Raw genomic sequence first — 27,120 nt, forward strand, 5'->3', positions numbered from 1 at the left:
AAATAGATAGTTACAAGATTATTGTTGTTTCTACTTAAACATTACTTCCCATGCTGATACGCCAATGCCGCGCTCTCGCAACGGATATCTTACTGCTCATGAATAAGACGACGTATTCGTTATGCTTCTAGCCCAACAGCTCGCTGTACAACTCCGTAGAGCCTATCTCGGACATCGTTATAGTAACTGTCGCCTGGACCGAACTTAACAATGTCGGAATGGGATCGTGCGATAGGGCGTATGTGAACACTGTCATGTTCCCATGAGCGACAATGAACCGCTGAAGATTCAGTAACAAGGATGGTTGGAGGGCCGCTCATGCTCCATCTACCCTCTTCATCCTATTTAAAAAAGATATTACTCTCTGTACCCTATCTCAATTCTCATCAACAAACTTACCTGCTGCGCCGTCGGCGATTGCTCTGTCTCGTAGAAGCAAGTAACTTCTTTTTCTCCCTGGCCACCCAAAGACGGGTGAAAATTCAGTTCCAAATCATCTAATATAGAAGATGATGCTCCGATTGACTCGACAAGGAGACGGTTAGGCCCATCGCCGACCATGGGTATAAGAGATGCAACGTCCATACCGCCATGTGGAACACCGAAAAATACGATCCCATAAATCGCTCGGAAGAGGTTCTGGTCGTCCTGACTGGGGGACTTGGACAGATTGATCAATGTCTGCGTAAAACGTTAGATCGGAAGAATAACCTTGACCAAAGTAAACGAGACTTACCTTCTTGATGATCAAGCCACCCAAGCTATGGCCCATGAGAATAATTGGCTTTGGCTGTTGAGCTTGAATCAGAGTCAAGAGGCCTGAGTGTAGTGCGGATGATAGGTCGTCGATATCTTGCACACTGTTACTTCCTGGAACAGCCGAATTATGGCCGTATATCATAACACGTGCCATTGGATGATGGCTATCGTCATTAGTGATATCATATGGTAGGGCATCTTGCAGCCACATGTAGTTTCCATTTTTGTCCTTGAAGGACCCATAAGCATGTCCACCAAGGCCAGAGACAGCAACGATACTGGTAAACAAGTCAATATAATGGGTTTCTCTTGGAAATTTGCACTTACTCAACACCATGATCTCCTACCGGAGGCGTAAACAGAGTGGTAATGCCGAGAAAGGCCCCATCTACCCTCAAGGGTAGGGCTGAGACAGAAAAGTCGTCGTCATTGTCCGGTTCCGACAGTGAGATATTCCAAGGCTTGCTGGTTTTCTCCGGAGGCAATGGGCTCTGGAAAATTACGGTAGCGGTTTTGGAGTAGCCATCTATTTCACACGCAAGAGATTTGACAAGTGGTTGCGAATCTGGCTCTTGTTGCTCCAGGTAGACTTGCAATTGTTCTTTAGCCCAGCTTAGAGGTACACCTCGTATCCGGAAAGTTAACCCGCCTTTGGGGCTTCTTCTGACCTGTGAAGCAGAGATTGATTCATGTTGAGGACTGGAAATAGAAGGTGTCATTGTAAGAATTTGATGAACGAATACGATAGTAGAGCCATAATGGAAAGGCGTTCATGGTTTCTATAGAGAAGCTAGCAGATGCTCTGCTGCCATCGGCAGCGGAGAACTCCATAAATAGATACTCATTAAGCGCGATGAGTTTAATCTATTTCGTTTCAGGCTGTTATGGTCGCGGCTTGATTTCGCGATACTGGTGGTCGAATATCCGCCACCCCGCTCCCGATGGAACCATTGCGATGGAGCGAAACTAGGTTGGGCGGCTATTCGGACGCTGCCGCGAAGCTCAATTGCGAAGGCACTACGTGATTCATGTAAGCCGCTGAGTAAAAAGAGTGAAATTAGAGATTGACTTGTCCAGAGATTGAGTTGAGATGTATGATTGAACCACTGAAACGAGTGGTTCAGCGAATAACATGTCTATGAGTAGGTACAAACGCATCAAACACTTTTATAACAGGTATTTGCGGCTCGGTGAGACATGCTCAGACACCGCCGAGAAAGCATGAACCCAACAGAGGGTATCATCGGCGCCAATATCTACCACTGGCCAACCTCTATCAACCGCGGTAGGCCAAGTCTATCCTCTTTTAGGCCGTCATCAAAGTCTAGTCGGCGATTCTACTCTTTCAATTTGTCGCGACCCCGCTGTTAATGGAACTGAATGTGTAGATGAAACGAGGTTCGGCGGCTATTGACGTGCTGCTGTGAAGCTGACTTCTTAAACTGTACTTTTCTAGTTCTATTTGTGATAAAGTATTGAAACGGAAAGCGTGAAAAGGGGAGATCCTTCATCGCAAAGGCTTCGATGTTGATATCCTAGTACGCTTGTTAGTGTCAAACGAGATCGAAAGGTTGTTGAGCATATAACATACTTTGAGATCAACACAAATCAAGCGGATCTATACGATGAGCTTGTCTTTGGAGAACGCAAACCTGGCGCAGGTGAGAAATACAGCTCCGGCCATGAGGACAGCTCCACTAAAAATGATGCCCTGAGAGTAGCCATGGTATGTCTCAATTAGAGCTCCAGTAATTGGTGTGCCGGCCAGACCACCGAATCCAATGAGAAAGGTGGACATCCCTAGATAGGTTCCAATCTATAATCTGTTAGACAGCACTCTGGCATGTTCGAAACAAGTAGCGGCTTACCTTGCTTGGGTGATCTGCCGTTTGCGCAAGGGTAGACATCATCATTGCAATGACAATACCGCTTGAGGCGCCAAACAAGATAGACAAGACAATTAATCCTGCTGATGAAGTGATCTTGAGCCAGCAAAACATCAATATGGCTGAGGCGTAAGCAGCAACAGCAATGACGTTAAACTGGCCGAGTTTCCGAGCAACGGTGCCGGCAAATACTCGACCCACAAACGAACCTGCATTGATTATGGCGAATAAATATGATGCAAGATTTTCAGACATCCCATGGGCCGAACCATAGTCTGCCAGGTAAAAGTACGGCGTCCAAAGTCCCAAGATGACCATGAACATGCCTGCTACTTGTAGAGAGAAAGCAGGAATTTTGAATGCCTCTGGAAGAATCAGAGGCCCCTTTCTCCTCAAGGGCGTTGGCCGGATGGTGACTGCTGCAATACAGAGTAAAAACAGAGTCAAGAATCCACACACGCGCTGACCCCATGGAAATCCAACATTTTTGTTTTTCAGCAGATTTGTCATGATAACCGGATAGATGAGTCCCCCAAGAGGAGAGCCAGTGGTGGCAAAAGCGATGGCTATAGGACGTCTCTTGTGGAAATAATGTCCAACGACTGATATTGCGGGAGTAAATATGAGGCCGGATGAGAAGCCTAGAAAGATTCCTTGACACAGGATAAACTGGTAGAACTCGGTGCAGAGGCTCGTAAGCATCATTGCTACAACGAGGAGAAGGGAGCATGGCCAGATGACGACCTATAATATTTCAAATGTTAGACAAATCAATATTCCAGTTGTCATTCAGCTTCAAGTAAAAGTTGGGTCTTACCATAGCTCCGTGTCGATCGGCGATTGGGCCGCTAACCATGGCTGCTGAGAACTGCGCAAACGCTTGAATTGCGCCGATCCAGGCAACGTCCGACGGAGAGTGGTTGGACAGAAATGTCTGCAGATAGTAGGTTTCATAGACTCTATCAAGGGAACATCTGATTAGCCATGGTCTTGATCCAAATTGATCTGGTTGGCACTCACCCAAAAGAATTGACATAGCCAAAAGATGCGAACGAAGTGCACCAGCATCCAAGAACAACCAGCCAGGCCTTGAGGCCCCCCTCTGGGAACTCGTGGTGGACTGGCTGGTCTTTGTTTTCTATAGGAGTTCCGATGGCCTTTTCATTGGCTCCTTCACCCCCTTCTCCCCCTGAGAAGATTGCCGACTCGATCTCGGTAGTGCTACCCGAAGACATGGTAACAAGATAAAGTTAGCTCTTCAAGTAAAACCGGCTCGATCAGAAAAAGGGATGCCACACCAGCAAGATAGCCGAGCGTGGATCGAGCTTGAAGAAATAATCTATATCCAGCAGCCGTCGGTGTATTTATTTAGCCATGACTGACATGGTAGCGAGTCATCTCCGTATTCACCGAATTGACGATCCACAAAGCTGACGTGAAGAAAACATGGAAGGATCCGTTTCTTATCAGACCATGCATCAAGCTCGATTTACGAGATGCTTTTGGCGGTGTTCTCGGTGTAATGGCGAGGGAGAATCGATTGATAAACTCTTCTAGGAATAGCTTCGGAGAATGGTGTTGAGAATTTTGCCACAATTGGCGATGGTGGAGCAGCAGCGTTCGGAGATGATCGGATCGATTTGCAAGCCACCCAATCATAGCGTGTCAGCAGTTGGCCAGAGCTTCTGCTGCGCATCCTGGACAGCTCTCTTTTCGACTTTAATATGAAGATCGAACGTGAACTTGGATGCAGGGACAGATTCTTGATCCATTGACGATGACTGATGATCCGGAAAGGGTGTACCCGGCTCCGACAATAGCCGATAACGGGTCAGATAAAGAAGCCAGCAGTTTGGGACCTTCAGCTCCAGTTGCAGCTGCCAGCTCTAGGGCCATAGCCGAGGATGGACGCACCAGGAAGAAGCGTCTCCAACTGAGCTGCGGCGAATGCAGAAGAAAAAAGGTATGAAACTCAAAGGCGATATAAATGCTCAAATTGTCTTATGTGGCGGCGGCGTGAATGTTTCTAATCATTGAGTCAACTGCAGCTCTCCTGTGATCGAAACCGGCCTTGCCGCAGGTGCGTGAGGACGGGAAGGGCAGACCAATGCGAGTTTGAAACAAAGCCAAGGCTCGGTCTGCCGCCGGTGGATAACAGCGCGCAATTGGACCAGATCAAATCCAACCATTCCGAGATTCTCAATCTTCGGAGTGAGCTTTTTCAGCTGAGAGAGCTGCTATCACGGCCGGGTCCTCAGCAGGGACGAGATGAGAGCGTCGAAAATGTCCAAGTCGATGAAGTCTCCAAGAGAAGCGCCGAAATTGAGGCCAAAGAAGCCATTTCGAGCAGCCGGAACATCATTAGCACTAACAATGATAGCCCACCTGATCCAAGAGACAAATCCCCGCGGGGATACTATAGACGGCATACTCTCTTGCGATTCTTCTCAGAGGTAATCTCTAGCCAACCCAACCTTTTTTTAAATGTGAGTTGGCGGCTAACATAATGGAATAGATCCCACAACTCTTCCCATTCATCAAGGAAACAGCTGATCAATGGCTTAAACCCTATGGAATCTACATCAAGAAGAACAAATCGGCCAGAGATGATGGCTGGAGAATGAAGATGGTGTCCCAAGAGCAGCCCCTGTTAGCAAATCATTTACCGCCAAAAGGCGACACAGATGCACTCGTCGCGATATATCTCAACAATTTCGAACAGCTTCATCGTATAGTGCATGTTCCAACTTTCAGCAGGGAGTATATGAATTTCTGGACGCCTGGGAGAACGCGATATCCAACAATGGCAGCCATGATTCTCTCCATGCTTGCTGTCTCAATTAGTGCCGCTCCTCAACTTGCTGGTTCTTCGCCAATTCCAACCGTCTATCGACACATGTCTGAACAATGGATTGCTGCGGTTGACGATTGGCTAAGGCTACAGAGCTCAAAGCATCGCAAGCTTGTGCACTATCAAGTGTCCTGCTTGATATATATTGCTAGAAGAATGCACGTGATTAACAAGAAGAGGTTTTGGAAAGATACTGGGTCTCTAATTCAAGATGCCATCACAGATGGGCTGCATCGCAATCCCCCTTTGACGGACACTCTTTTCATAAGGGAGTTGAAGAAGCGGATATGGTTTACCGTTCGCGAAATGGAGCTTCAGAACTCATTCGAATGCGGCCTACTGACTCTTCTCCATAACATTGAGTGCGACGTCGAGGCACCTGTCAATCTTGCAGACGATGATTTTGATGATGCAACCGTGCACTCCCCCATTGAAAGACTGCCAAACTACTACACAGAATCCTCCTATCAGTTCCACAGCTTCCGAAGTTGGTCACTCCGCCTCGAGATCTCACGTCGACTTTTTGGGTCAGGAGCTTTTAGGATTCCCGAGTACGACGAAGTCCTGCGCTACACTCATGAGATAACAAAGGCAATCAATGATCTCCCGCCTTGGGGAAGCTGCAGGGCTGGCGACAAAAGGGACCCATATCTCTTCTTGACGTTTTCAATGTTGGAGTTTCAGCTCAAGGAGTGTCTTTTAGCTCTGCATCGACCGTACATCGATAGGGATGATGGGAAATATCCACTTTCAGAGAATATTTGCTATCAAACATCACGCGAGATACTTCTTTCGAATATCGGACTTGCGAATCTAGGAGTGCAGAGCCTAGCACAGCTTCGGGAAGATTTGTCTATTGCGTCGCTGCATATGACTCGCATCACCCTGCTACAGCCAGAAGGTTCGTTGTATTATTGCCTTCTTTGTCTACCGAAATCTCAAGTGTTGTGTGATTGCAACATAGCTAACTCCCAAGTAGGCTCAGCTAGCATCATCATGTCAAATGCAATGTCGACTATCGACCTGCTCGAGCAATGTCTCCCCATAATAGACGAAAAATATCTTCGCGTCGCTGATCCCTGGATATTTTTCATCATGTGCACGGCCATCATGCTTATCAAGATGCATCTCGGGAAAGAGTCTCGGCAGACAGCCAAGTCGTCTTGCGCACGTAGATTCCTCGATTTGTACTACAAGAATGTGTGGATGCGGCAACCCGCGGATCTTGCTCAGCAGCAGGCGATTACTCAAGACATTGTCAACCAAACAAATGTAAGCTCTGCAGCACATATCGTTCATCTTAACACTCTTCCCCAGGGCTTGTTTTTTTCTCCCTCCTCACGCTCGCAATATTTGCTCATCATCTATTCATTTAGGTTGCCGCCTGTCCGCCACCTTCTGCGGACGGCAGTGCTCTCCCTACATCAGTATGGCTCGACAGTAGCTATCCCGATGTGAGTGTATAGGATCTGATACTGCTGACTGACGCTGTGCTAATCTTGCAACAGATTGGAAATGATCCGTTCGATCTCGCTGTCGGGCTAGACGACGTATGGGACGAATCGGGATTTCCACTGCCGGGGTTTCCAAACTGCTAAGCTGATGGGTTTATTAGCGAACAGCTGGAGAGAGAACATACCAAACAGCAACCAGTCCACGCATATGGTGCTCTTCTTGGCTGGTTGTATACGGGCGAATCCTGATCCTGCCGCTCGTTTTACTCTTTCTCTTTCACTCCATGGTCTTATAGCATTCTCCGCCGACCACCTCCCCAGTTACGTGTGTTGCAGCATATCCAAAATTTCCTACAAAGCTCGCGTAATTCGATACCATAATGTTGATGCATTTTGCGTCCAGTTTGCGATCCCTGTCATATTGCGGACCTGTTACCTGTATAAACCAATCGCCGACACAACCTACAACTAGCATATCCGCATCTGTACAGAAAAGGGCACAAGTATCGGGCATTATTATGATGTCAAGAAGATCACGAGGGAAATTGGACCGAATTGAAAGCATGTGTCGCATCTAGCAGCTCTGCCAGGCGACACGATCCATAATATACACAGTCACAGCTCGGGATTCTAGCCATTTGCAGGCTAGTGAGATCCGCCAGATCGTGAACCCAGCGCTTGTAAGACAGCTTTGCTTGCAGTGTAGTTTCCTGCATTATGAGTGTTATTAACGAGGTATATTAGCTCGGCGTGGATTCCAAGGACCTCTTGGTATGCAGATGAATAATATGAAATCAGCCCTCATCAATGTGCTTGATAAGCTTCGTCAACGTTTACGAAAAGTCCAATCGGATATAATGACATTCTGTTTTTCTACTGGGCTGCTGTAATAGGAATTAAACTTTGGGGTGCTGATGTATATGACCCCATAAATCCCCCAAACAGAGCACCTCGGTAGTCTAAACGTTTACAGCAGTAGCGCAACGTATCTTGTCATGAAATGTGTTCCTCGAAATAGACGTGAGTGCTTCGAAGAGATGGACTACATCAAGTGCATTGGGTATATAAAGGCCCAGAAAGACCATGTCGGCCATTGGAACCATCATTCAATTTAAGACTGCCATCTTTTCTCGTCGCCAATCTCTATATCCATCATGGCCGGTACATTTCGACATGTAGCCAAAGCTACATTCCTAGTCTCCAAGAAAGAGGGATTGAGCGATGAAGAGTTTCGGAAGCATTATACCGAGGTTCACGCCCCCATGGCTCTCGACTTCTGTAAGCGATACGGCGTGCTCGACTATTCAATTGTACGTCTCGAGTTAATCTCTCCTACAGAAAATACGGCTGACCACTAACCATAAAATAGCATTTCAATACCGAGGCTGAAAGAGCAGTTACCCGAGCCGCCTTTGGCAGCAAGACCTCATTCATCAATTGCGACGCCATCACTACCTTTGTCTTCCCGAACATGGCATTGCTTCTTGCGTCATTCGCAGATCCGGAATATGAGACGAAGCTGGGCGCCGACGAAAAAAACTTCGCCAATGACCAAAAGTTACAGTTTGCCGTAAGCGACGAATTCGTGCTGTTGGCAGGCGGTCAGGAGCAAACGAGTTGAAAAGTTTCTTTTTGGGAGACTACCTAAGCCTCGTATCCATTATTTGCCGTATTAGATTGCTGAGATGGTGTGGGGCTGCCTTCAATTATCTGAGGTGGTCAGATAGGAAACTCTGTATAGACACAGGCCGCGTTGATTCGACAGCACTAACCAAGTGCTGATCGACGTATTATATAATACCGATGCTATTCGTTTTATCTTTCCAGGCTTCAGATGGCAGTGCTGATTGCGTACGTAGTCTTTCCCAAAGTTGAGCTGAGTTCAATGTCTCAACTGTCTCTCGCACACGGTTTCCCCCAATTTGACCAGTTGTCGTCGTTGATAAAGCAACCATGATTATCAACGGCAAACATATCGGCAAGAAAAGAATCAAAAAAAAAGCACCGGTGTAATTATGGCGGTGTTTGTGCCTTTCCTTGTTAACAGCCAAACAAAGTTCGGACAACTGGTACCTGTCGTCATCATTCCTACTGATACAGCTTAGTATACACAGTTGACTTGTCCACCCGGTGGCTGAACACTAACACGCAATCTTACCTCTGAACTTGCTGCTGCCATACTAGTCATCTTAGATCAGACTGGCTCTCGAATCTCGAACCGACTCCTGCCGGCAATAACGACAAGTGCATGTGCTCCACGCCCTTGGGGCCCGAATTAATCAGAAAGCTGTGTAAAAGGCGTTTTTGAATCCCGGAAATAACCAATTAATCGCGCTATCCAAGACTATAAAGTGTCTTATTTAAGCCCGGAGTGATCGGTGTGATGGCGATGCATCGGTATAAGGTGGGGGAGGAGGGAGAGGAGGTGTTTCGCTGACCCGACTATCCGCCAAGAGAGCAGAGAGATTTCGAAGGGCGAAAAGTATAATAAGAGCTTGGGATAATGTTTGTAAACTGGATTTGATTCTGCAAATTGTTCGTGGACTATACTGCCCGGTGGTGTATGCTATAGCAGTTGCAGCTGCCATTGACGTGAAGTGCGCCTGACATCTGCCCATCTCAAACTCTTTTGCCTCTGCGCATCGACAACATCATCTTCTTTTCTTTATTTCTTTTGATTTTGCTATCAAATTTCTCTCACGAAGAAAAATACAGTCCCGACATCATGACGAATACAAATGGAGAAGGCCAGGAGCAGATTGACCTGTGCGAGTACATCTTCAAAAGGCTGGTCCAGCTCGGCCTTGGATCTGTTCACGGAGTTCCTGGAGATTACAATCTTACCATTCTCGATTATGTCAAGCCAGCAGGCCTCAATTGGGTTGGGAATGCAAACGAGCTCAACTCGGGCTACGCCTCTGACGGCTATGGAAGAATCAAGGGAATATCGGCCATGGTCACTTCCTACGGCGTTGGCGATCTCTCCGCCATCAACGCCATTGGAGGCGCGTACGGCGAAAGAGCGCCCATTGTGCACCTTGTTGGAACTCCTCCTACGGCCGCGCAAGAAGCCGGCGCTTGTTTGCACCATTCTTTGGGCGACGGCAGGCTCAGGATTTTTGCAGACATGAACAAGTTTGTGACAGCTGCTCAGGCTAATCTGATAGATGTTGACAAGGCACCGGCTCTAGTTGACGCAACCTTGAAAACTTGCGTCTTGGAGAGTCGTCCCGTCTACATCGAGCTTCCCACCAACTTGGTCCATGCCAAGGTGCCCGCCCCTACATCACCCATCGATCTTTCACTGCCCGGATACGATGAAGAGCACGAGACCAAAGTTGTCTCTTCAATCGTAGAGTCGATTCAGAAGTCTAAAAAACCGATGATTTTCATGGGAGGATTGGCTGCTCGCTTCCGAGTGACTGAAGAGATCAATGAGTTTGTAAGGCTGACTGGCATCCCTACGGCTACTATGACGTTTGGGAAGGGTATCATCAACGAAAGTATACCCAACTATCAAGGCGTTTACATGGGAGCTGTTGGAGACACAGTTTTCAAACAGCAAGTCGATGAGGCTGATCTTGTATTGGATTTTGGTCCTATGCATTCCGATGTCAACACCTTTGGGTTTTCGGCCGTTCCCAAGGCGGATGTTACCATAACAATCAACCAATACTCGGCCAAGTTTTTTAGCAAGGACTCCGATACCTCCGGTCGCGTCTACTCCCCCAAGTCGTTCATGGCCAAGCTCCTGAAAAGCATCAGTGCGACAAAGTTGCCTGAATATCCATTCAAGCGGGGCTCGACCTACCCGCCTCATCTGCTTCAGAATCTCAAGCCATCCTCCAAGAACGAAAAGATTGAGCACGATGAGTTTTGGTTATCCATGTCTAATTTCCTTCGATCTGGAGATATCATTCTTGTGGAAGCCGGAACAGCCATTGCTGGCGCTTGTTCAATGGTATTACCAGACAATGTCATCTTTATGAATTCGGGTCTATGGCTGTCCATCGGCTATACGCTCCCAGCGTTGCAAGGAGCCGCTCTAGCTCGTCGAGAGCAGCGCAAGGAAGGTTCTAAAGAGGCTGCCGGGTTTTCAGGCCGGTCCATCCTGTTCATCGGTGACGGAAGCCTTCAGATGTCAGTTCAAGGTATCAGCGATATCATCAGGAACAAACTTGACACGACCATTATCGTCATCAACAATGATGGCTACACGGTCGAGCGATACATCCATGGGTTTGACGAAAGCTACAACGACATCCAGCCATGGAGAAATACACAGGCGGCGAGCTTTTTCGGAGCGCCAATTAATGATTCCGATTACCCCGTGATAGCTGAGCAGGCTCGGAGTTGGGGTGAGCTGCGAAGTCTTTTGGCGCGCCCGGATGTGGAAAAGGGCAAAGGCTTGGCTGTCATAGAGGTCTTTATGGACTTGAAGGATGCTCCACTTCCTCTTAAGAATTTTGCTGGCTTTATGGCTAACAGGAACAAGACGAACGGAAAGAATTAAGTAACTTTTCAATGTCATAGCTATTAAGAGTGTAGCTTGTTCAATTGCTCAAATAATAATTGATGATTCCGTAATATAATCTCGAAGACTCTTCGCATCTCAGTAGTAACAGTTTGTGAAAAAGAATCGCTTTGCTTATGCTGTCTATGGTTACCAAATTCACCGCTCGTTGCCTTCAACTACCCCCAGCCACTTCCATAATTAGACGGTTAAACAAGTCAGAGGGTATATCATCCATATTCTTCTTTGTATAACCACAGCTCAAAACAACCTCAACGTCAATATCCGGATGCGAGATGAGCATCTCAAATATGTCTTTGTGCCCCTTGACGGCTGCTGCGGCTAGAGGCGGCTGACCGTCTTCGGGATTCACGTTGATATCGACTTTGCCGGTCTCGAGGAGCAGCCGCACCATGTCTGTGTGTCCCCGGGCTGCTGCAAAATTGAGCGGCGACCAGCCGCGGTGATTTCGAGCATCTGGATCTGCGCCTCTCTCGAGTATAGTTTTTGCTTCGGAAACCATATTCCTCTCCGAGGCATAATGCAGCGCTGTATGTCTCTCCCACCCAGTCTTCTCATCTACCGACACATCCTTGCAGTTCAACAGCAGCTTCGTGATCTCCGTCGGACACGCCATGGCCGCATGCAACGGTGCCATGCCATGATGTATACTTGTTCGGTTCCAGTCGACGTCGGGAAGAGTCAGCAGATAGCGCACAATATCGATGCTGCTAAATGTCACCGCGGTCATTGCAGGAGTCCGATCGGTAACCACCATGTTAACCGATGCTCCGACTTCCACGAATCGCTTGAATACATCGACTCTATTCTTCCTGGCCGCCCAGAAGAGACCAGAACAGCCGCCGTGCTGGATGCTCCACCTGTAGAGAATCGGGTTGGCAACAGAGTATAGACGCCTACAAGTCCGAGCAATGCGTGAGATTGTCCGAACATTGGCCAAGGTGGCGTAAATGTCGAACGGGTTCTTAATCGTCTTATATACAATCATCTCTAGTATTTCGTTGGGCAAGCCATCGAGATGGTTGTTGGCCTGGACTTTGCGAGAATCAACAGAGGCAGGCATCTTGGGACGGAGATCAAGCGTCAGGAGTATATCATCACGATAGTCGCAGACTTCAATTTCGTGAGAGCCGGAAGAAATCAAGAACTAAAAAGACGGTCAAATCGAAGCGAAAAGTAATGGAAGGGGTATCGACCAAGCTTTGTAATATGACCACGGACGCTGCAGCTTCATGGAGAAGGACAGCGTGCTTTATATATGCATTCTTCCGCTACTCAGGAATCTTTAGCCGAAAAAAAGGCATCTGGAGAATAAAGAGAAAGAAAAGGACAAAGAAAATAGAAAGAGAAAGGAGAGAGAGAAGGAGGATTCGCGTCGTGAAAGACATAGAATCTAGGTTTGACGCACGGCTGAACATGTGACGTTTATGCTATCCACAAAGACAAGTAGGTACATACTCAAACAAAAGAAAAGAGCCACATGTAAAATATTAATAACTTTAGAATAAAAGAAGGGAAGGAGATTATCCGCAAAAGGTCATCCTACTACAACAAAAGAAATAGCCGCGCCTTGCTATCTATGATGCACCACAAGGTATCCAAGAATGAGAGAATTAATCAGGCTTTAATACATCCAGCCACTAGAGAATGTCATTGCCCTCCTCACTGTCATTGTTCTCAAGCCACTCCATTGAGTCTGTAAAATCTTCCGAAAGGTATTGCTGCTCTACAGGCTGGTCATGAAGACAGTCCAGTATCTCTTGCATCGCGTCCTGATGCGAATGCTCTGGTCGATAGGCTTCCAGCGCATCACTATGATTGGGAGCGACCAAAGATTCACTGCACTTGGCAATGGCAGATCCCGCAGTGACATCAGCAGGCTCCGCTGGCGAAGGAGTGGCTTGAACGGCAGGCATATCCATCTGAAGCACCTCGGCCTGACACTGACCAAGAATGGGCAATACAGCGTTGCCTCGGGCAAGCTGAACTTCTCTGCAAGAAACCGATCCCAAAGCAATCGCATTGCGAATCAATGAGCTTGGGCTACCGAGGTGTCTTGTCTCTAGAAGCTTTTGAAGCACGCTGCCAGACCGGGCATCCCACTTGAGCTGAAGATTCTGCTCGTATGACAGTGACGGAGGCGGCCAAATATTGGACAAAGCACTTTGGCTCAGCAGGTTGCGCATCCTAAATGTAAAAGTCCAAGCTCTGGGCTTTTCCAGGGAACTCTGTAAATGGGTGACGACGTGGGCGATATATTTGTCTCTTGCTGGGCTCGCTTCAAATTCCGATACTGCCTCGTAGACTTGGCTACAGCCTTCAAAGCCGCACGCAAAGACAGTTTGGGGACAAAGCGTGATAACCTCGGCGTCGTAAATCCTAACGCGTGCCTTGTGATAATATCTGGCGTGCTCTTTGAAGGCCCCCAGCCACTGAAAGACCCTCCGGCAGTTTTCTTTGGGACAGACCCACAGATTGTTGGTATGGTGCGTGCTTTCCAAGTGACGCTTCAAGTCGCTCGGCCTTGACAGCCTCTTATAGAACCCGTACTCGCTACAGAAGCCGCAAATGTACTCTTTCTGCTTCTTTGTATGTTTGTCTACTTTTAACTCGTCCGTGTTTTCTGCGACGTCATCTTTTGCCAGAGTAGAAAGCGCTTCTTCCGCCGTGAGCTCTTCTTGTCCCCGACAGACAACAGCATTGTCCAAAGATGTAATGCCATTAGCCTCAGGGCTTTCTTCGAGAGCAGTGATTGAAAGAATTGTACTGTTGATGGGTTTGAAAGCTGTTCCAACGGTATCTAAAGATGGCGGCAATGCAATGATCTGGCAAGCCGTGCTAGAAATCGTAGCTTTTGAGGTCGGTTCAGATTCAGGCGATAACGAGTCTGCATCATCTCCAGCGTCATCTTCTTTAGCGATCATTTATTAGCTATGTCGTTCTTACGATATCTTCTTACATCTCGTCGGTACATAAGGGCTTTTAAGGATGTATCGGTATGTAACGAAGAGGGGAGGAAGCACCTACCTTGTAAAGGCGATAACAATAATGGCGATAATGGCAGCGCACATGCTTCTTCTTCAAACAGCTTTTTAATCTGCTCTACGGAATATGTATCCAAGAGATATCGGACCATGGGGCGGCCCACACGGTCTTCATGCGACGAGCCATTGCCGGGGGATTTGTGTCTGAGACTCGACCCAGTTCCTCGAGGCATAACTTTGAGGATATGCAAATGCTAAGCCAGTGTCCCAGTCGTTGCAAAGAGGAATTGGGCTTCAGGAGGAGTGTTTTGCAAGATGCTGTTGGCAGAAAATGCCTTTCTAGAGACTAGCTGCCGCGTTTCGAAAGCAGAACCGGGTGCGTTCAGGGACGTGATAGGATTCTAGGGATGCTGCATCAAATTTTGCAAGGCGCTTAGCGAATGGCCTCAAGTATAACATAAGGATAGTCGCAAATCGAAAGAAACAGCACTCAAATACGTACCGGCTGTCTTGACATATCAAGTCGCAAGGGGGTGAGACGGCTCGAGATGCGAGGACAGGGGGGCTGATAGAGGACGATGCAAGACTAGGCAAAATCCAATGTCTCAGGAGAATGTAAGGGGATAAAGTGCCTCGGATCGCGGGAGCCAACTGAGCTGAAGGCTGCTGGAAGGAGCGGAGGGAAATTGAAAAGTGGCAGCAGGGCGAGGCGAGAAGGTGGAGGAGCAACCAAGTGTAGACAGCTGAACTGACCGAATCCTCCACTTGGCCAAGCCGAGCAAACAAAACGAGATTACCGTATGCTGCTTGGATGTTTGTCTGCTGGATACCACGCAAAGTTTGCTAATGTCTCAGCATCTTTTATTGAATCAAGAAGAGAAATGCCCAGAGCTGAATGAAATGTCAATTTTATTTCACCTGCGCTAAATACGCCATGCATGCGCTCTTGCCAGTAATATTATGCAGACGAGCGTTACACCAGGCGTCAAGATGTCATCCGAGAAAAAGCAAATATGGATTATTCTGGCCATCTTAGTAATATCGCTGCATAGCCACGTAATAGCATTTATACCAGGCGTGCATAAATAAATCACCGAAAATATGGTCCAATGAAGCCATTGGCTCGACCCTGCCTCTATCCTTCATACACCGCGACGCTGCAATAGAGGGAAGCAACACATCACAGCAAACCACACAATCTCAAGCAAAGAGCCAGATTAGGCATCTGGTGCCGCGATCTTGTCTGACGGTCTGATCCACCCTTGATCTACGGCCCGAGATCCAACACTCCGCGGTCTGTGGGGACGGGCCGCTCCCCGTCAAAATTAAGGGCTAACGCATACCCATAGGTCAGCAAACGCACTTTTACCAGTGTCGAGAATCCGTCAACCAGAAGGGTCGTTACATTACATCAGCTGGAGCCGAACGGATATGGGTGTACTACATTTTGCAAGATCGACAGATGATGCAGATCGTACTGCAGGTTGAAGGAACACCGCTGCAGATCTCTCTAGGTGCGCGTGTAGAACCTCGAGCGACACGAGATCTGACGGGCATTTGTGTAATGAACTACGACATATGAGCCATGAGCTCCAACCTCGACATGACTATACTTTCAAGCATCTATATTCCAGTGCCTTTTTATCTACACGTTCGTTTACCCAATTCAGAGTATATGTGCATGGAACAAGTCGTTTACGCGCTTCAAACGCTGCAGTAGCCCATCATCATGTTTTCTCCCTCCTCCCTACCTTTCTTTCGAGTAGTACACGAATGTGCAATCATCGAAAAGCCTTGTAGACCGCTGGATTCTTCTGCACTCATTCCACTTTCCAATCACCACGATATAACCTAATATTTGCAAACCGTGACATCTTCGTTGGACTTTGTAATCATGAGAATCGAAACAATCACTCCATAGAGGCCCAGGACTTCGGCAAAAATGAGAATGAGAACCATGCCAACGTACAGTCGAGGCTGTTGGGAACTCGCTCGCACTACATCAGTCAGTCAGCCAGAATTCGTTGGATTATTGTCGCTGCTAAGAATACGAGAGGGCACGCGACCGTCTCTTCAACAGGGAGTTGCAATGTTGATTGCTCAAGACTTACCACCGGCATCTCCAATAATACCAATTGCAAAACCAGCCGCCAACCCACACAGGCCAACAGCCATTCCGGCACCAAGCTGCATAAAACCTGTGTGGGCGGCCATTTTCTCTTTAACCGAGTTGGACATTATAACTGCGGCGACGAGCCCATATATGGAGAGGATTTGAGCCATAATCGAGCATAGACTGAGTTGTTAGCCTCTCCCATATGATCTCTCGTATCTCGATCGGCCTCTTGAGAAGACGTACGTGTTCTGCATCAATCGATCGGGATGAAGGACACCGCTGGAGAAGATGGCAATGGACGACTTAGCAGTGCCATAGGCTGCGCCGAATGTTGTAAATATGATTGCGAATGCGATTCCCATCGCCGCGAAGAAGGACTACAGATTATCAGCTGCCGTAATGCTTGATACTCGGAAAATACTAACAGAATACATGGGACTGTGCTTATTAGCAATCAGTAAGATCTATTCCAGACAAGAGATACATACCATCGCTCCACCGAGGCAAAAACATCTTGGTCGTACATCTTGTAACGAGACTGAGTGCCACGATGGCAGTGTTTGACCAAAAGCAAGAGTTGGCAAGAAGGAGGAGAACCTACAAAGCGGAGAAATACAGAGAAGCATCAGAAGGATTTTTGGAGTATAATCACGGAGTATTAGTAGCCTGAGGTATTGCTGGAGGCATCCAAACGAAAGCGCAAAGGGTACTCGACCCGTTTGACACTAAATGGCTTATTGGGGGTGTCAGATGAGCTCGGTTGGAGCTTCCACGTCATTTCAGGCTCCAAATAGGCAACGAACAAAATCCTTTTCCCTCATGCTGCATATCTGCCATTTCCAATAAAGCCATGTTAGATACATGTCTTTTGCCAGGCAGTATGAAGAAACTATACTTGCATCCGTATGTACTGGAGTTATATCCATCGGCAGCGCTAGGCTTTTTTCGCAACGACAACAATTCGCCAAGTCTGCGTATTCCTCGCATCGACACGTTTTCCCAGTAGGGCCACGCATGCGACAGGGCTACCCGGTTTGCTTATCGTGCCGGCTATTTGTAGCAGGCTTGGCGCTCTAGCCTCACATGAATCCAGTGACTGGCCGGGACGCACAATATCTAGACGCGGGGGGGGTCACTCACCCGATGTACCTGTTGGATCTCAAAGGTCTCTGGGTTGCGGAGATAGGTGGCAAGTACATATTGGCAGCAATATCGATTTCAAAACGCGGAGCGAAGTCACCAGCCCCGACTGACTCGACCTCTAGAAGAGCAAGCTTCAAGCTTGATCAATACAGTTATTTCCACGATTCCAACTCGGGTACAATTACCGCTCACATTGTTCACGCGAACCGCAGCTCGTTTTCTTAACAAAACCAAAATCTAAAGAGCCGTGCCCAGCACCTTGACGACAGCAATATCTCTAGACAGCCGCTGCTTCAACTCTTGCAGCCAGTTGTCATCGTGTTCATCATGGAGTCTGAGCTGGCGCCCAAGTTTGCTCCCTTCATAGGGATGGTAAGCTGCTCGCACATTGCTCCCGAACCATGAACATTAATCAGGTGCTAATAAAACAACATAGACTGGTATTGCTGCAGCCATGATCTTCGGATGTAAGGCAAACAAGAACTTATCCCCTCTCCGTAGTGCATTTGATGGTTCTAACGCGAATGACTCTAGCTATTGGTGCTGCGTACGGCACCGTAAAATCTGGTATTGGCATCGCTAGTGTTGCAGCTTTTCGGCCAGATCTTATCATCAGGGTTAAATTGTCTCCATTCATATCTCTCCCGCATGCAATTTACTAAGTCGTCTTACGAACAGTGTCTGATTCCCGTTGTTATGTCTGGTATCATTGCCGTTTACTCTCTCGTCATAGCGGTTCTCATCGCTGAGGATATTCGACCTCCTGCCGCAAACAATGAAGCCTATACTTTATTCGCGTATGTGAATAACGTCAAATTCTTGTTGATTACAAACATGAAGCTAACCCGTGTGCACAGCAGCTTTATGCATTTTACGTGCGGCCTGGTGGTTGGCTTGACCGGCCTGGCTGCGGGCTATTGCATCGGAATCGTGGGCGATAACGGCGTCCGCGCATACATGAAGCAATCGAGAGTCTACATTGGCATGATTCTCATTCTGATTTTTGGAGAAGTCCTTGGTCTATACGGGTATGCAAACTGCGGCTAGGAACTTGTATCTGGACGTCATAAACTAAACATCATGTTGGAACAGATTGATTGTCGCCCTATTGCTCAACTCTCGGAGCAGGGGGTAACCGACCGCCTTTCCCTCATCCAACTCAATAACACATAGATTGTTCGCTCGAAGAACTCGGGATTGAAACAATGGACATGGTAACCAAAAAGCCTATTCTGGCTAGTGGAGAAAAAACATCACGAAAGCCAAGATGGCAGCGAAGCACCAAAACACCAACAAAAAAAGAACGACTAGGTTCTAGAGGGAATCGAACCCTCGCTGGCGGAATCAGAATCCGCAGTCATAACCATTAGACCATAGAACCCTAAGAGGCGGTGATCCGCTTCCTATGGACGGAGGCCGACGTTGGTATTAGCGGTTATGAAGCCTGACGATGTGGGCCGCGTCTCCATATTCTTGACTTCCTTCATCTACGGGGCAGATGGAAAACTTGTATCAAAAGTTGAAGCAAGAGAAAACTTTTGAAATGCCTATTCATTCTACTGAATAATCCTGTAACATTGATCACGATACCAACTGGGTGGCCGTACTCCAATCCCATCTTGCTGCCTGTCAGCCTCAGCTTCAAATTGCTTCACTGATTGGACGGCACCAGCTCCACTAGCTCCCCCCTTGCCTCAAGAGTCCACCGAACCCCGGGAATGCGACGAGTACGAGAGATACGGGTGGCGCCAGCTTGTATGGGCGGCGAGTCAAGCTGAGCTGCCCTGCGCTGCCCCCAAAAGCCACGATGAAACAGCTGAAGCTGTTCAGCCTCAGCCATCGCAAGGCGCATATAAAAGAAAGGGCAACCGGCCACAAAAATGCCTCCCAATGCGTATAGTAGCAGCGGCTATAGTATCATGTCATAACAAACAAACAAACAAACAAACAAACAAACAAGACATCGTCGCCACCAAAATACCTACAATGTCTCGGCTATTCCAGATTGTGAGACCCGCCTTCAAGCTCTCCTACCAGATAATCCCCGACGGCGAGGAGGAGCCTCTCTACAAGGTCAAGAACCAGCCGCTGCCCGGGAACCGCCCGGATCTCGCGCTGCACAGCGGGCCTGACCTGGCCACGCCCATCCTGGTTTCGTGCTACATGCCCAAATTCTCGCGGCACTGCAAGATTGGCTTCGGCGATCCCACAAGCGGCGAGCCCATCATCTGGGAAGACTTCTTCAAACCCAAGAAGAGCAGCTGCGAGCGCAACATCTCCGTCTCCTTTTCGAGCGGTGACATCGTCTCCGAGACGGGCAAAGGCGAGCGGGAGCAGTTCACCTGGAAACGCACCCATCATGTCAGTGTGCCTGGCAAGAAGTTCCACGCAGCCACTAAGCGGAATAGAAAGCTCATTGACGAGCGCGGCGAGGTTGTCGCTATTTTCACGCATGATATGAAGGTTGGAGTCGAGGGGTGGCTGCAGATTAATGTTGACCGCGGCCGCGACTTTGATGTGCTGGTCATGATTACTGTTTTGGCGATATGTGAAAAGATACGACGGCAATGACCAGCCTGTGCAAAGACGCGGTGATGATAGGCGGCGATGATACCCTGGTTCGATACGATGGCTTTATTAGAGTTTTAATATCTTTTCTATCTAGGCAGTTTAGCAACTAATATGCGTCTATTATTGTTGTTGGGCTGGACGTCTATGTCAAAGGCGGCTGTTTCAAACCCTTCGCAACCAACAAAGGATTCTGTTTCGTGTCTTATTTGAAGCCCACTCTTTACACTTAACCTATACCGTCTCATAATGCTAACAGGTTTTACCATTGCTATTTACACTCTTATCTTTAATTACCTTTTCAATAAACAATAGCATTATTGTGCCTTAAATACCCACAGTGGAAAATGACAAGGATGCAATTTGCCTGAGTGCCTGAAAATGAATGATAACGAAAGCTCATGTGTATAGATATACAGGCATATGTCTATATTAGTATTGTCGACCTCAACCTACACGTGCTAGTTGGATAACCCGCCAGCGGTCACCGCCTTTTCTTCTTCCTCTTCTTTTGTCTGAAAACTCCCCATCTCCTGGTCTGAAAGGTTCCATCTTTTGCGCTCTCTCATCAGTGCAATCCAAAGTTCCTCGTTTGCAAGCTTGTGAAAGTGTCCCCACGCTGCCCCTCTACAGCCCCCTGTCATATCGCATCGTTCACGGTTAGTATCAGTTATGTCAGCTCCAAAGTTCCAGTTAGACGGTCTCAACTGGATAAGAGGGAAAAACAAAACCCTTCCAGCCCCAGTCAACCATCTTCAGACTAATACTCCGGATTTCGATGGCGGCAATCCTACCTTGGACGAGTAAGGCGCAGCCATTCGGGAATATCCACAGCTGGATAATTTACGCCATCCCTGAACGAAGCCCAGATTACCTTCTCGTTATGGTTATCGCCCGGTAGCGGCAGACTAGCCATTGCTCGGAGAATGGCACCCAATGATACCATCAGAAGACTTGCCTGGCCTTCCTGATATGAAACCACAGAAACACACACTTGGATAGAGGCCCTTTCCCTCCCCTCCATCAACTCTTTTATACCTCCCATTGGACCGGCTTTTTGCACTTTTTGATAAGTAGCCAACCATCTTGTATTATCATCTAATTCATGCCCACCCGTACGGGGACCTCCGTGCGGCATGCCGGCAGGTACCGATTCACGAATCCCGTAGACTGATGATCGTCGCTTTCGCGCGCACGCTTGAGCCCCTCGTTCCACAACGGCAGCCAGATACTAAAATGGAACCTTTGCTGTGCCGTCTTTCCGTCCACTGAGCGCGCTTCCCGCCCAGCCGGCTTCACGGCGCGCAACCGTGCTTCGGTCTCCCAATCAGGGTACCGAGCTCGCTTCAGCATCTAATTCATCCCCAGGGACGTTTGCCCAATGCTGGATCACGGCCACTGATGTCTTCACGTGGAGGGCGAGCGATGGAATGCTAGAACGTGGCTGGGAGGCCACGAGGGCCAATCGAAGAGCATGATTGTGCGCAATAGGGCATGTGGATGAATAAGATCGCATCTTGTCGGGAGAGCTAGAGCCGTGGAGGAGAATGCCGGAGTTGGAGCTTCGAATTTCGACCTGCCCAACATGGGAGGTCCCGGGCCTGATATGGAAAACACTGTTTATCAGCAAATTTGTACGGTAATGGGGCCGGTTAGATAGAAGAACATATAAAGGTAGAAGAGCGTCCATGCGATTCAGGAAGTTGTTCATCATCCTCGTGCAATCAAGCCTACTCTCTCTCTCAGTCTCTTCTTTCTCTCCAGACTCTCCCCTCTCTCAAAATGGTCAGCGTCAAGGTAAGCTATGGAAGTTCAATTCAAGTTCATTCCACAAAGGCCGATCATTGACACGAAATTTAAACACAGATCATCGCCGCCGTTGCCGGCCTCGCTGTCAGCGTCTCTGCTGCCGCTATCGAGAAGCGTGCTTCTTCTTGTGTTTACACTTGCGGCAGCACCTGCTACTGGCAGTCTGATATCACCGCTGCCCTGAACAAGGGATACAGCCTGTACTCTTCTGGCAAAGAGGAGGGTGAGTCTTCTCCCTTGACCCATCATTTGTCTCGTGATAGAGAGACCACCACAAGCTGCGCTGTATGCTGACATCAACTTTCCCAGACTCCTACCCTCACCAGTACAACGACTACGAGGGCTTCAGTTTCCCTACCTCTGGCCCCTGGTACGAGTTCCCCATCCTGAACAGCTTCGACGTCTACACTGGTGGCAGCCCGGGTGCCGACCGTGTCATCTTCGACTCCGATGGCAACTTCGACTCCGTCATCACCCACACTGGTGCTAGCGGCGACGACTTCGTTGCTTGCAAGAAGGACTAAGGGAGTCCTTACTGAAAAATAGGATGGGTATATGGAGAGAAGAGAAGTAGAGAAAAAAAACGGGAAGGAAACAAAAGGATGATTCATGACACTGCACCTTTAGGTGTATTAGCAATATTGTACATTTAGATTGCCTAGGCATGGTATGTACGTATTGCATTTTTAGCAAGCCTGTCTTAGCGGTGCTTTTTATACCAAGCAAAAAAATTGTTGAACCAAAAGCTGCCGTCTCGATAATGGGACATTCGCGCCTAGGCTATGACTTATGAAAACGTAACTGCCGCAACAAAATAGCTGATGGCACACCTTCAGTGGTCAAACGACGGCTTTCGATGCTCCGTAGACCAATCTATTAAACAAGATCTCGATCGATAAGAATCAGCGCGTAAGCTTGCAAGTCCGGTAGCCTTTGCCTGCGTGTATATTAGCTATCTGTTTAGCTTGATCGGCTTTGGGGCTGGACTCTTATCTTGGAAAATCGTATACGTCTCAACTATGTCTCAAGTCCATTTCCAGGGCAGAGCAGCGTCGCGGTTTCGAATGCTTTCAAAGGATGTTGAAATGATCTGGCCAAGCTTGATGGTAGCATGGCGAGGGGCAAGATGAGGTTGATCTGGTACCCCAAAACTTGCCAGTCAGCACGTGAGATTCGGTACATCGATGATGTACCCGCATACAACTCAACCATTTCTCAAGCCTGTCTTTTAATACCAGTCCGCACGACTCACAAATTGATGAACTATACAATACACCAAGCAGGTGCTCGATATAATCGAGATTCAGTTGACAAGGGAGGCCCTGGCGTTTAGATCGAAATTCGCCGGAAGAATCCCCCACCAGTACTCCACTGCTGTGGAGTGACTAACAGTATAAAGCCATTGCCAAGTTTGCCGAGTCAGATCAAGCACCAACGCAAGGCAGGGATAAATTACGAGAAAGGTAGCTGAATAAAGCAGTGATTTTATGTTTCGAATTCTCAGGTGCTCAACTACTGTACATAGTGAAAAGTAGCAGCATAGCAGCAGTAAGTAGTAGTGGTAGCAATAGTAGCAGCAGCAGCCTACGCTTTAACAGAAGCGCTGAATAACAGGACTGGGGTGCGGGATAACCTTTCCTATGTGTATTGTCTGTTAGTGATGAGACTCGGCGATAATAGGTTAAAGCATGAACGCGAATCGGATTCTTTTTGATTGGAAACAATAAAAGAAGTACAAGCTTTAACTACCTTCATCACACAACTCCAATATCCCGTCAACTATATACAAGTATGCTAGGATGTTAATCAAGCTTATATGAGATAATCCGTTCGTGTATCCCGTTGTCACAAATTGAGTATAGAAGTGAGGCCTTCCATCAGTGCATGAATATTTTTCCTACATATCCTCAAGCCACTGGGGGAAAAAGAATTCGGCATCAATTAATCAACGTAGGGTGTTCCGCCAGGCTCGCCCAAAAGTCCATTTCAAGCTCCCAAGATTGTGAATTAATATACGGATCCCAGTTATTGTCCGCTCCATCGGAATTTATCAACTGCTGGGAATCACTAGTCTTTGAAGTTTGCTCCTTTGCCGCAGTCAGCGAGTCGAGTAGGCTCTGTATCGTCCTCGTCGCCTGCGCGAAGAGAGCGTAGTTTGGCTCTCCGGGCTGGATCCATGCGCCGATTGTAATTTCCGCAACGAGGACGCTGAGGTCTTGAATCATCTTTGATCGTGAGAATTGATGCGAGTCGGGGCTTGTCGAACTCAGGAGCGCAAGGCAGATGAAGCCTGCAGCGGGCAGTCCGTATTGAGCAACCTATTCGGTCTAGTAAGAACACTTCTAAAGCCTATATGGAATCACGAAGTAGGGTTATAGTAGATGTCTTACCTTCCAAATAAGGCATGTTCCCGAATTTGCCATCCGATCTCGCAGGATAATTATTTCCACCACAATCGAAAGCATCTCGCTCGCAGTCTTCAGAAGGGCCTCATCGGGTTCAGCTACCTTGCGCTGCGATAAGAATCCGAGCAGAAAGTGCGTGTGAAGGTATTCTAGTCGAGCTCCTGCTAAAAAATCTCTCGAAAAGGGCCCAAGTGGGCAGTCTTTGAGGTTGGTGGTGAGGCGATAATGCGGAGGCAAATCCTGCCATTGTTGATCGATTCTCTTGCGAAGGTCACTAGTAAGAAATAGAAGAAAGCGGTTAGCACGGAATTGGTCTCAGTATCTTATAGAGGAGAGGCTTAGACCAACTTGATAATGTCCGTCTCGCAGAACGCATGGCGTTTGCGAAACAGTTGGAGAACTTCTTCTTTGAGAAGCGCAAAAACAGCCGAACAAACGGTGTCTGACGTGTAATTCAAAGTCTGCTCGTCGTTTGGTTCTCGGCCACTTATTACTTGATAGGATAAAGGGCTGTGGCTGTCTCTTTTCATTGTACCTTCAGCGTCGTTCCAAACACTCGTCATCGTCAGTGGGACCTGGAAATAGCAAAATTCTTTCGTAACCCGCGGGGGTCGACCCAGGAATACAGCCAAGCTCTTGTCCGCTGCAAAGACGCGCGCAAAGCAAGATCTCCGCAGTTCAGCCACAAATAACGGAACGTCTGAAGAGTCTGCTTCAATCTTTTCATGATAGCCGAGTGCAAATAACGAGCTGGCCACATCACCCATCCGTCGCCAAGAGTGGTAACCTAATCGTCAACATGTTAAGTACATTTCGCTTTTCTAACTGTATATCACCCCTGCTGGCATGTATTGGATCCAAAAGAGAAGAAGGGAAAGGAAGGGAAAAGAAAAGGCGTACTCTGATCACCGTCAACTTGCGAGTGTACTATGAGATTTTCATACTGCAACACTAGCTGCAAATCATTGAGGCAGTCCAAAGCAAGGCATGTTTCCAAGCAGCAGTCTCCAATGTACAACAGTGCTTTGATCAACCCACGACGTCGTTCATCGCTGTTGTAGAGTGGAGCAAACGAGGAGGTATCTAACGCAGCTCTGCTCGCAGCTGTGAGGAATATTCCGAGGCTTTCCCATCGAAGGTTCTTTCCAGACATCTGTTGCAGATATTCGGACGGAGTGGAGTTTCTATGGAACATGAGAGACCTGTGCGAGTTCTCCAATAAGTCCCTCGCTCTTTGCGTGGTATCATTGTTACCCACAAGAGGATTCAACAGCTCTCTCCATTCGACGGCAGCATTGACGCACGTCTCAACGAATGGTTCTGCCAGAGCTAGGTTGACCCCCTTTTTGAGCCAAAAGCGCACTAGGGACGCCAGGGCGGAAACTTGCAGCTGATCCAACAGACTCAAAGCATAGTTTGCTTTTTCAAGCGTTGTCTGATCAATGATGAATGTGTCTGATGGAGAACTGGACATGGGTGAATGCACTGCTTCCTCTTGCTGAGCAACGACCATGCCGGTGGGAGCACGGGAAGACACGTGGTTGAAAATGGTTGCATGGCTGGGCACTCCGAGAAAGCCCGGATTTGGATATCGTCGTGGCTGGGACGAAGAAGTGCCCAATACGCCCGAGATTGGAGACGCCTCCAAGGGTGGAGTGGTCAGAGCATCTACACATATCGACCCTCCAATGCTAGAAGCATCAAACACAAGGTCAGCGGATATACGAAAAGGGGTCAATTAGATACCGGGCCATAAGAGACAGCTTTTGACATAGGAACTGACCTATGCTTTCTAATTCGATCATTCTGTATTTTTCTTCTAAACGGCCGATCCCGGTATACACAATGGTCTATCTGATTACGGTTGCGGCATCGGGCGCAGGGCCTTTCATGACCGCAGGCCAGCTTTGCCCGTCGGCAGGGCTCACAGGCAGCGTGTCGGACTCTCATTTCGCAATATCTTACTCGGGGATCATAATGATGGGGAGAAGATATCGTAAGATGAACACCATTTAGTCCGAGAATAAGACGTGCGATATCGCATCTATCAGATGCAGTGAACTCCGTTGAATCTACTCCGAAGATACTACGAGTACATGAGGTTTCGGCGACCTGGGACGCCGATTTCTCCGAAAACCCCACTACACGCCGAAGCCTTCTGTACGCCTTTAAGCCGGCACCCCAGTTCCATCGTCCGGCACTCTACACCTTACCCTACCAGAAGATTGAGGCTACTATTCATGTTGCTACTACTGCTAGCTGCTACTGCTGCTGTTTTGGCAAATTGCCTTTTCAAGCTACAGCAGATTGCATTTCCCAATCCTTTCATGTTGTTGGCTACATGTACAATGCTCCACGACTGATTCACATCAAGTCTGCATTCATGGTTCCCCCTGTCAATTCCCCTTCGACACAAATTCATTGTGCGTACCAGAGCACGAATCATGGCTGACAACCACCGGTGTTGGTTGTAAAGCTGAACATTAGTTAGTCTGTGGAGAAAAAGGCCCAGGCGCATTGACAATGGGAGAATAGCAATTGTTGAATCATAGCTCTTTGTTAGTGCATGCTAGCACTCTACACTTTGCCAATGGTTCAACTCGACGCTTAC

At 48.0% G+C, this 27,120-nt stretch overlaps 12 protein-coding genes across 12 annotated transcripts; 6 read left to right on the forward strand and 6 right to left on the reverse strand.

Annotated features, from left to right (window-relative positions):
* Positions 1–119: 119 nt before the first annotated feature.
* TGAM01_v202273 (hypothetical protein) lies at positions 120–1,478 on the reverse strand (the record flags this gene model as incomplete). Its single annotated transcript, XM_018807138.1, has 4 exons — positions 120–341; positions 400–681; positions 737–1,037; positions 1,087–1,478. The coding sequence occupies 4 exons, from the start codon at positions 1,476–1,478 to the stop codon at positions 120–122; spliced, it is 1,197 nt and encodes a 398-aa protein (XP_018659646.1).
* Positions 1,479–2,377: 899 nt separating this feature from the next.
* On the reverse strand, positions 2,378–3,880 carry TGAM01_v202275 (riboflavin transporter MCH5; the record flags this gene model as incomplete). Its single annotated transcript, XM_024548961.1, has 4 exons — positions 2,378–2,575; positions 2,628–3,389; positions 3,463–3,604; positions 3,666–3,880. The coding sequence occupies 4 exons, from the start codon at positions 3,878–3,880 to the stop codon at positions 2,378–2,380; spliced, it is 1,317 nt and encodes a 438-aa protein (XP_024406364.1).
* A 512-nt stretch (positions 3,881–4,392) lies between these two features.
* On the forward strand, positions 4,393–7,094 carry TGAM01_v202276 (hypothetical protein; the record flags this gene model as incomplete). The annotated part of the gene is made up of 6 exons (XM_024548962.1): positions 4,393–4,608; positions 4,694–5,098; positions 5,161–6,397; positions 6,476–6,768; positions 6,873–6,950; positions 7,005–7,094. The coding sequence occupies 6 exons, from the start codon at positions 4,393–4,395 to the stop codon at positions 7,092–7,094; spliced, it is 2,319 nt and encodes a 772-aa protein (XP_024406365.1).
* Positions 7,095–8,104: 1,010 nt separating this feature from the next.
* On the forward strand, positions 8,105–8,571 carry TGAM01_v202277 (hypothetical protein; the record flags this gene model as incomplete). The annotated part of the gene is made up of 2 exons (XM_018807135.1): positions 8,105–8,260; positions 8,320–8,571. 2 exons carry the CDS (start codon positions 8,105–8,107, stop codon positions 8,569–8,571), a joined length of 408 nt encoding a protein of 135 aa, XP_018659643.1.
* Positions 8,572–9,675: 1,104 nt separating this feature from the next.
* On the forward strand, positions 9,676–11,463 carry TGAM01_v202278 (pyruvate decarboxylase; the record flags this gene model as incomplete). The annotated part of the gene is made up of 1 exon (XM_018807134.2): positions 9,676–11,463. The coding sequence occupies one exon, from the start codon at positions 9,676–9,678 to the stop codon at positions 11,461–11,463; it is 1,788 nt and encodes a 595-aa protein (XP_018659642.2).
* Positions 11,464–11,638: 175 nt separating this feature from the next.
* TGAM01_v202279 (hypothetical protein) lies at positions 11,639–12,547 on the reverse strand (the record flags this gene model as incomplete). The annotated part of the gene is made up of 1 exon (XM_018807133.1): positions 11,639–12,547. One exon carries the CDS (start codon positions 12,545–12,547, stop codon positions 11,639–11,641), a length of 909 nt encoding a protein of 302 aa, XP_018659641.1.
* Positions 12,548–13,124: 577 nt separating this feature from the next.
* On the reverse strand, positions 13,125–14,701 carry TGAM01_v202280 (hypothetical protein; the record flags this gene model as incomplete). The annotated part of the gene is made up of 2 exons (XM_024548963.1): positions 13,125–14,395; positions 14,512–14,701. 2 exons carry the CDS (start codon positions 14,699–14,701, stop codon positions 13,125–13,127), a joined length of 1,461 nt encoding a protein of 486 aa, XP_024406366.1.
* A 1,618-nt stretch (positions 14,702–16,319) lies between these two features.
* TGAM01_v202281 (V-type H+-transporting ATPase 16kDa proteolipid subunit) lies at positions 16,320–17,110 on the reverse strand (the record flags this gene model as incomplete). The annotated part of the gene is made up of 5 exons (XM_018807131.1): positions 16,320–16,465; positions 16,580–16,764; positions 16,828–16,961; positions 17,010–17,022; positions 17,073–17,110. 5 exons carry the CDS (start codon positions 17,108–17,110, stop codon positions 16,320–16,322), a joined length of 516 nt encoding a protein of 171 aa, XP_018659639.1.
* A 944-nt stretch (positions 17,111–18,054) lies between these two features.
* On the forward strand, positions 18,055–18,774 carry TGAM01_v202282 (vacuolar ATP synthase 16 kDa proteolipid subunit 2; the record flags this gene model as incomplete). The annotated part of the gene is made up of 5 exons (XM_018807130.1): positions 18,055–18,099; positions 18,164–18,194; positions 18,262–18,344; positions 18,406–18,524; positions 18,585–18,774. 5 exons carry the CDS (start codon positions 18,055–18,057, stop codon positions 18,772–18,774), a joined length of 468 nt encoding a protein of 155 aa, XP_018659638.1.
* Positions 18,775–19,713: 939 nt separating this feature from the next.
* TGAM01_v202283 (hypothetical protein) lies at positions 19,714–20,298 on the forward strand (the record flags this gene model as incomplete). The annotated part of the gene is made up of 1 exon (XM_018807129.1): positions 19,714–20,298. The coding sequence occupies one exon, from the start codon at positions 19,714–19,716 to the stop codon at positions 20,296–20,298; it is 585 nt and encodes a 194-aa protein (XP_018659637.1).
* Positions 20,299–22,077: 1,779 nt separating this feature from the next.
* Positions 22,078–22,628, forward strand: TGAM01_v202284 (ribonuclease T1; the record flags this gene model as incomplete). The annotated part of the gene is made up of 3 exons (XM_024548964.1): positions 22,078–22,092; positions 22,162–22,327; positions 22,414–22,628. 3 exons carry the CDS (start codon positions 22,078–22,080, stop codon positions 22,626–22,628), a joined length of 396 nt encoding a protein of 131 aa, XP_024406367.1.
* A 1,413-nt stretch (positions 22,629–24,041) lies between these two features.
* Positions 24,042–26,022, reverse strand: TGAM01_v202285 (hypothetical protein; the record flags this gene model as incomplete). Its single annotated transcript, XM_018807127.1, has 3 exons — positions 24,042–24,422; positions 24,495–24,783; positions 25,526–26,022. The coding sequence occupies 3 exons, from the start codon at positions 26,020–26,022 to the stop codon at positions 24,042–24,044; spliced, it is 1,167 nt and encodes a 388-aa protein (XP_018659635.1).
* Between the last annotated feature and the right edge of the window lie 1,098 nt (positions 26,023–27,120).

Source organism: Trichoderma gamsii (genome assembly GCF_001481775.2).
Source record: "Trichoderma gamsii strain T6085 chromosome Unknown Scaffold_5.2, whole genome shotgun sequence".
Taxonomy (NCBI): Eukaryota; Fungi; Ascomycota; class Sordariomycetes; order Hypocreales; family Hypocreaceae; genus Trichoderma; species Trichoderma gamsii.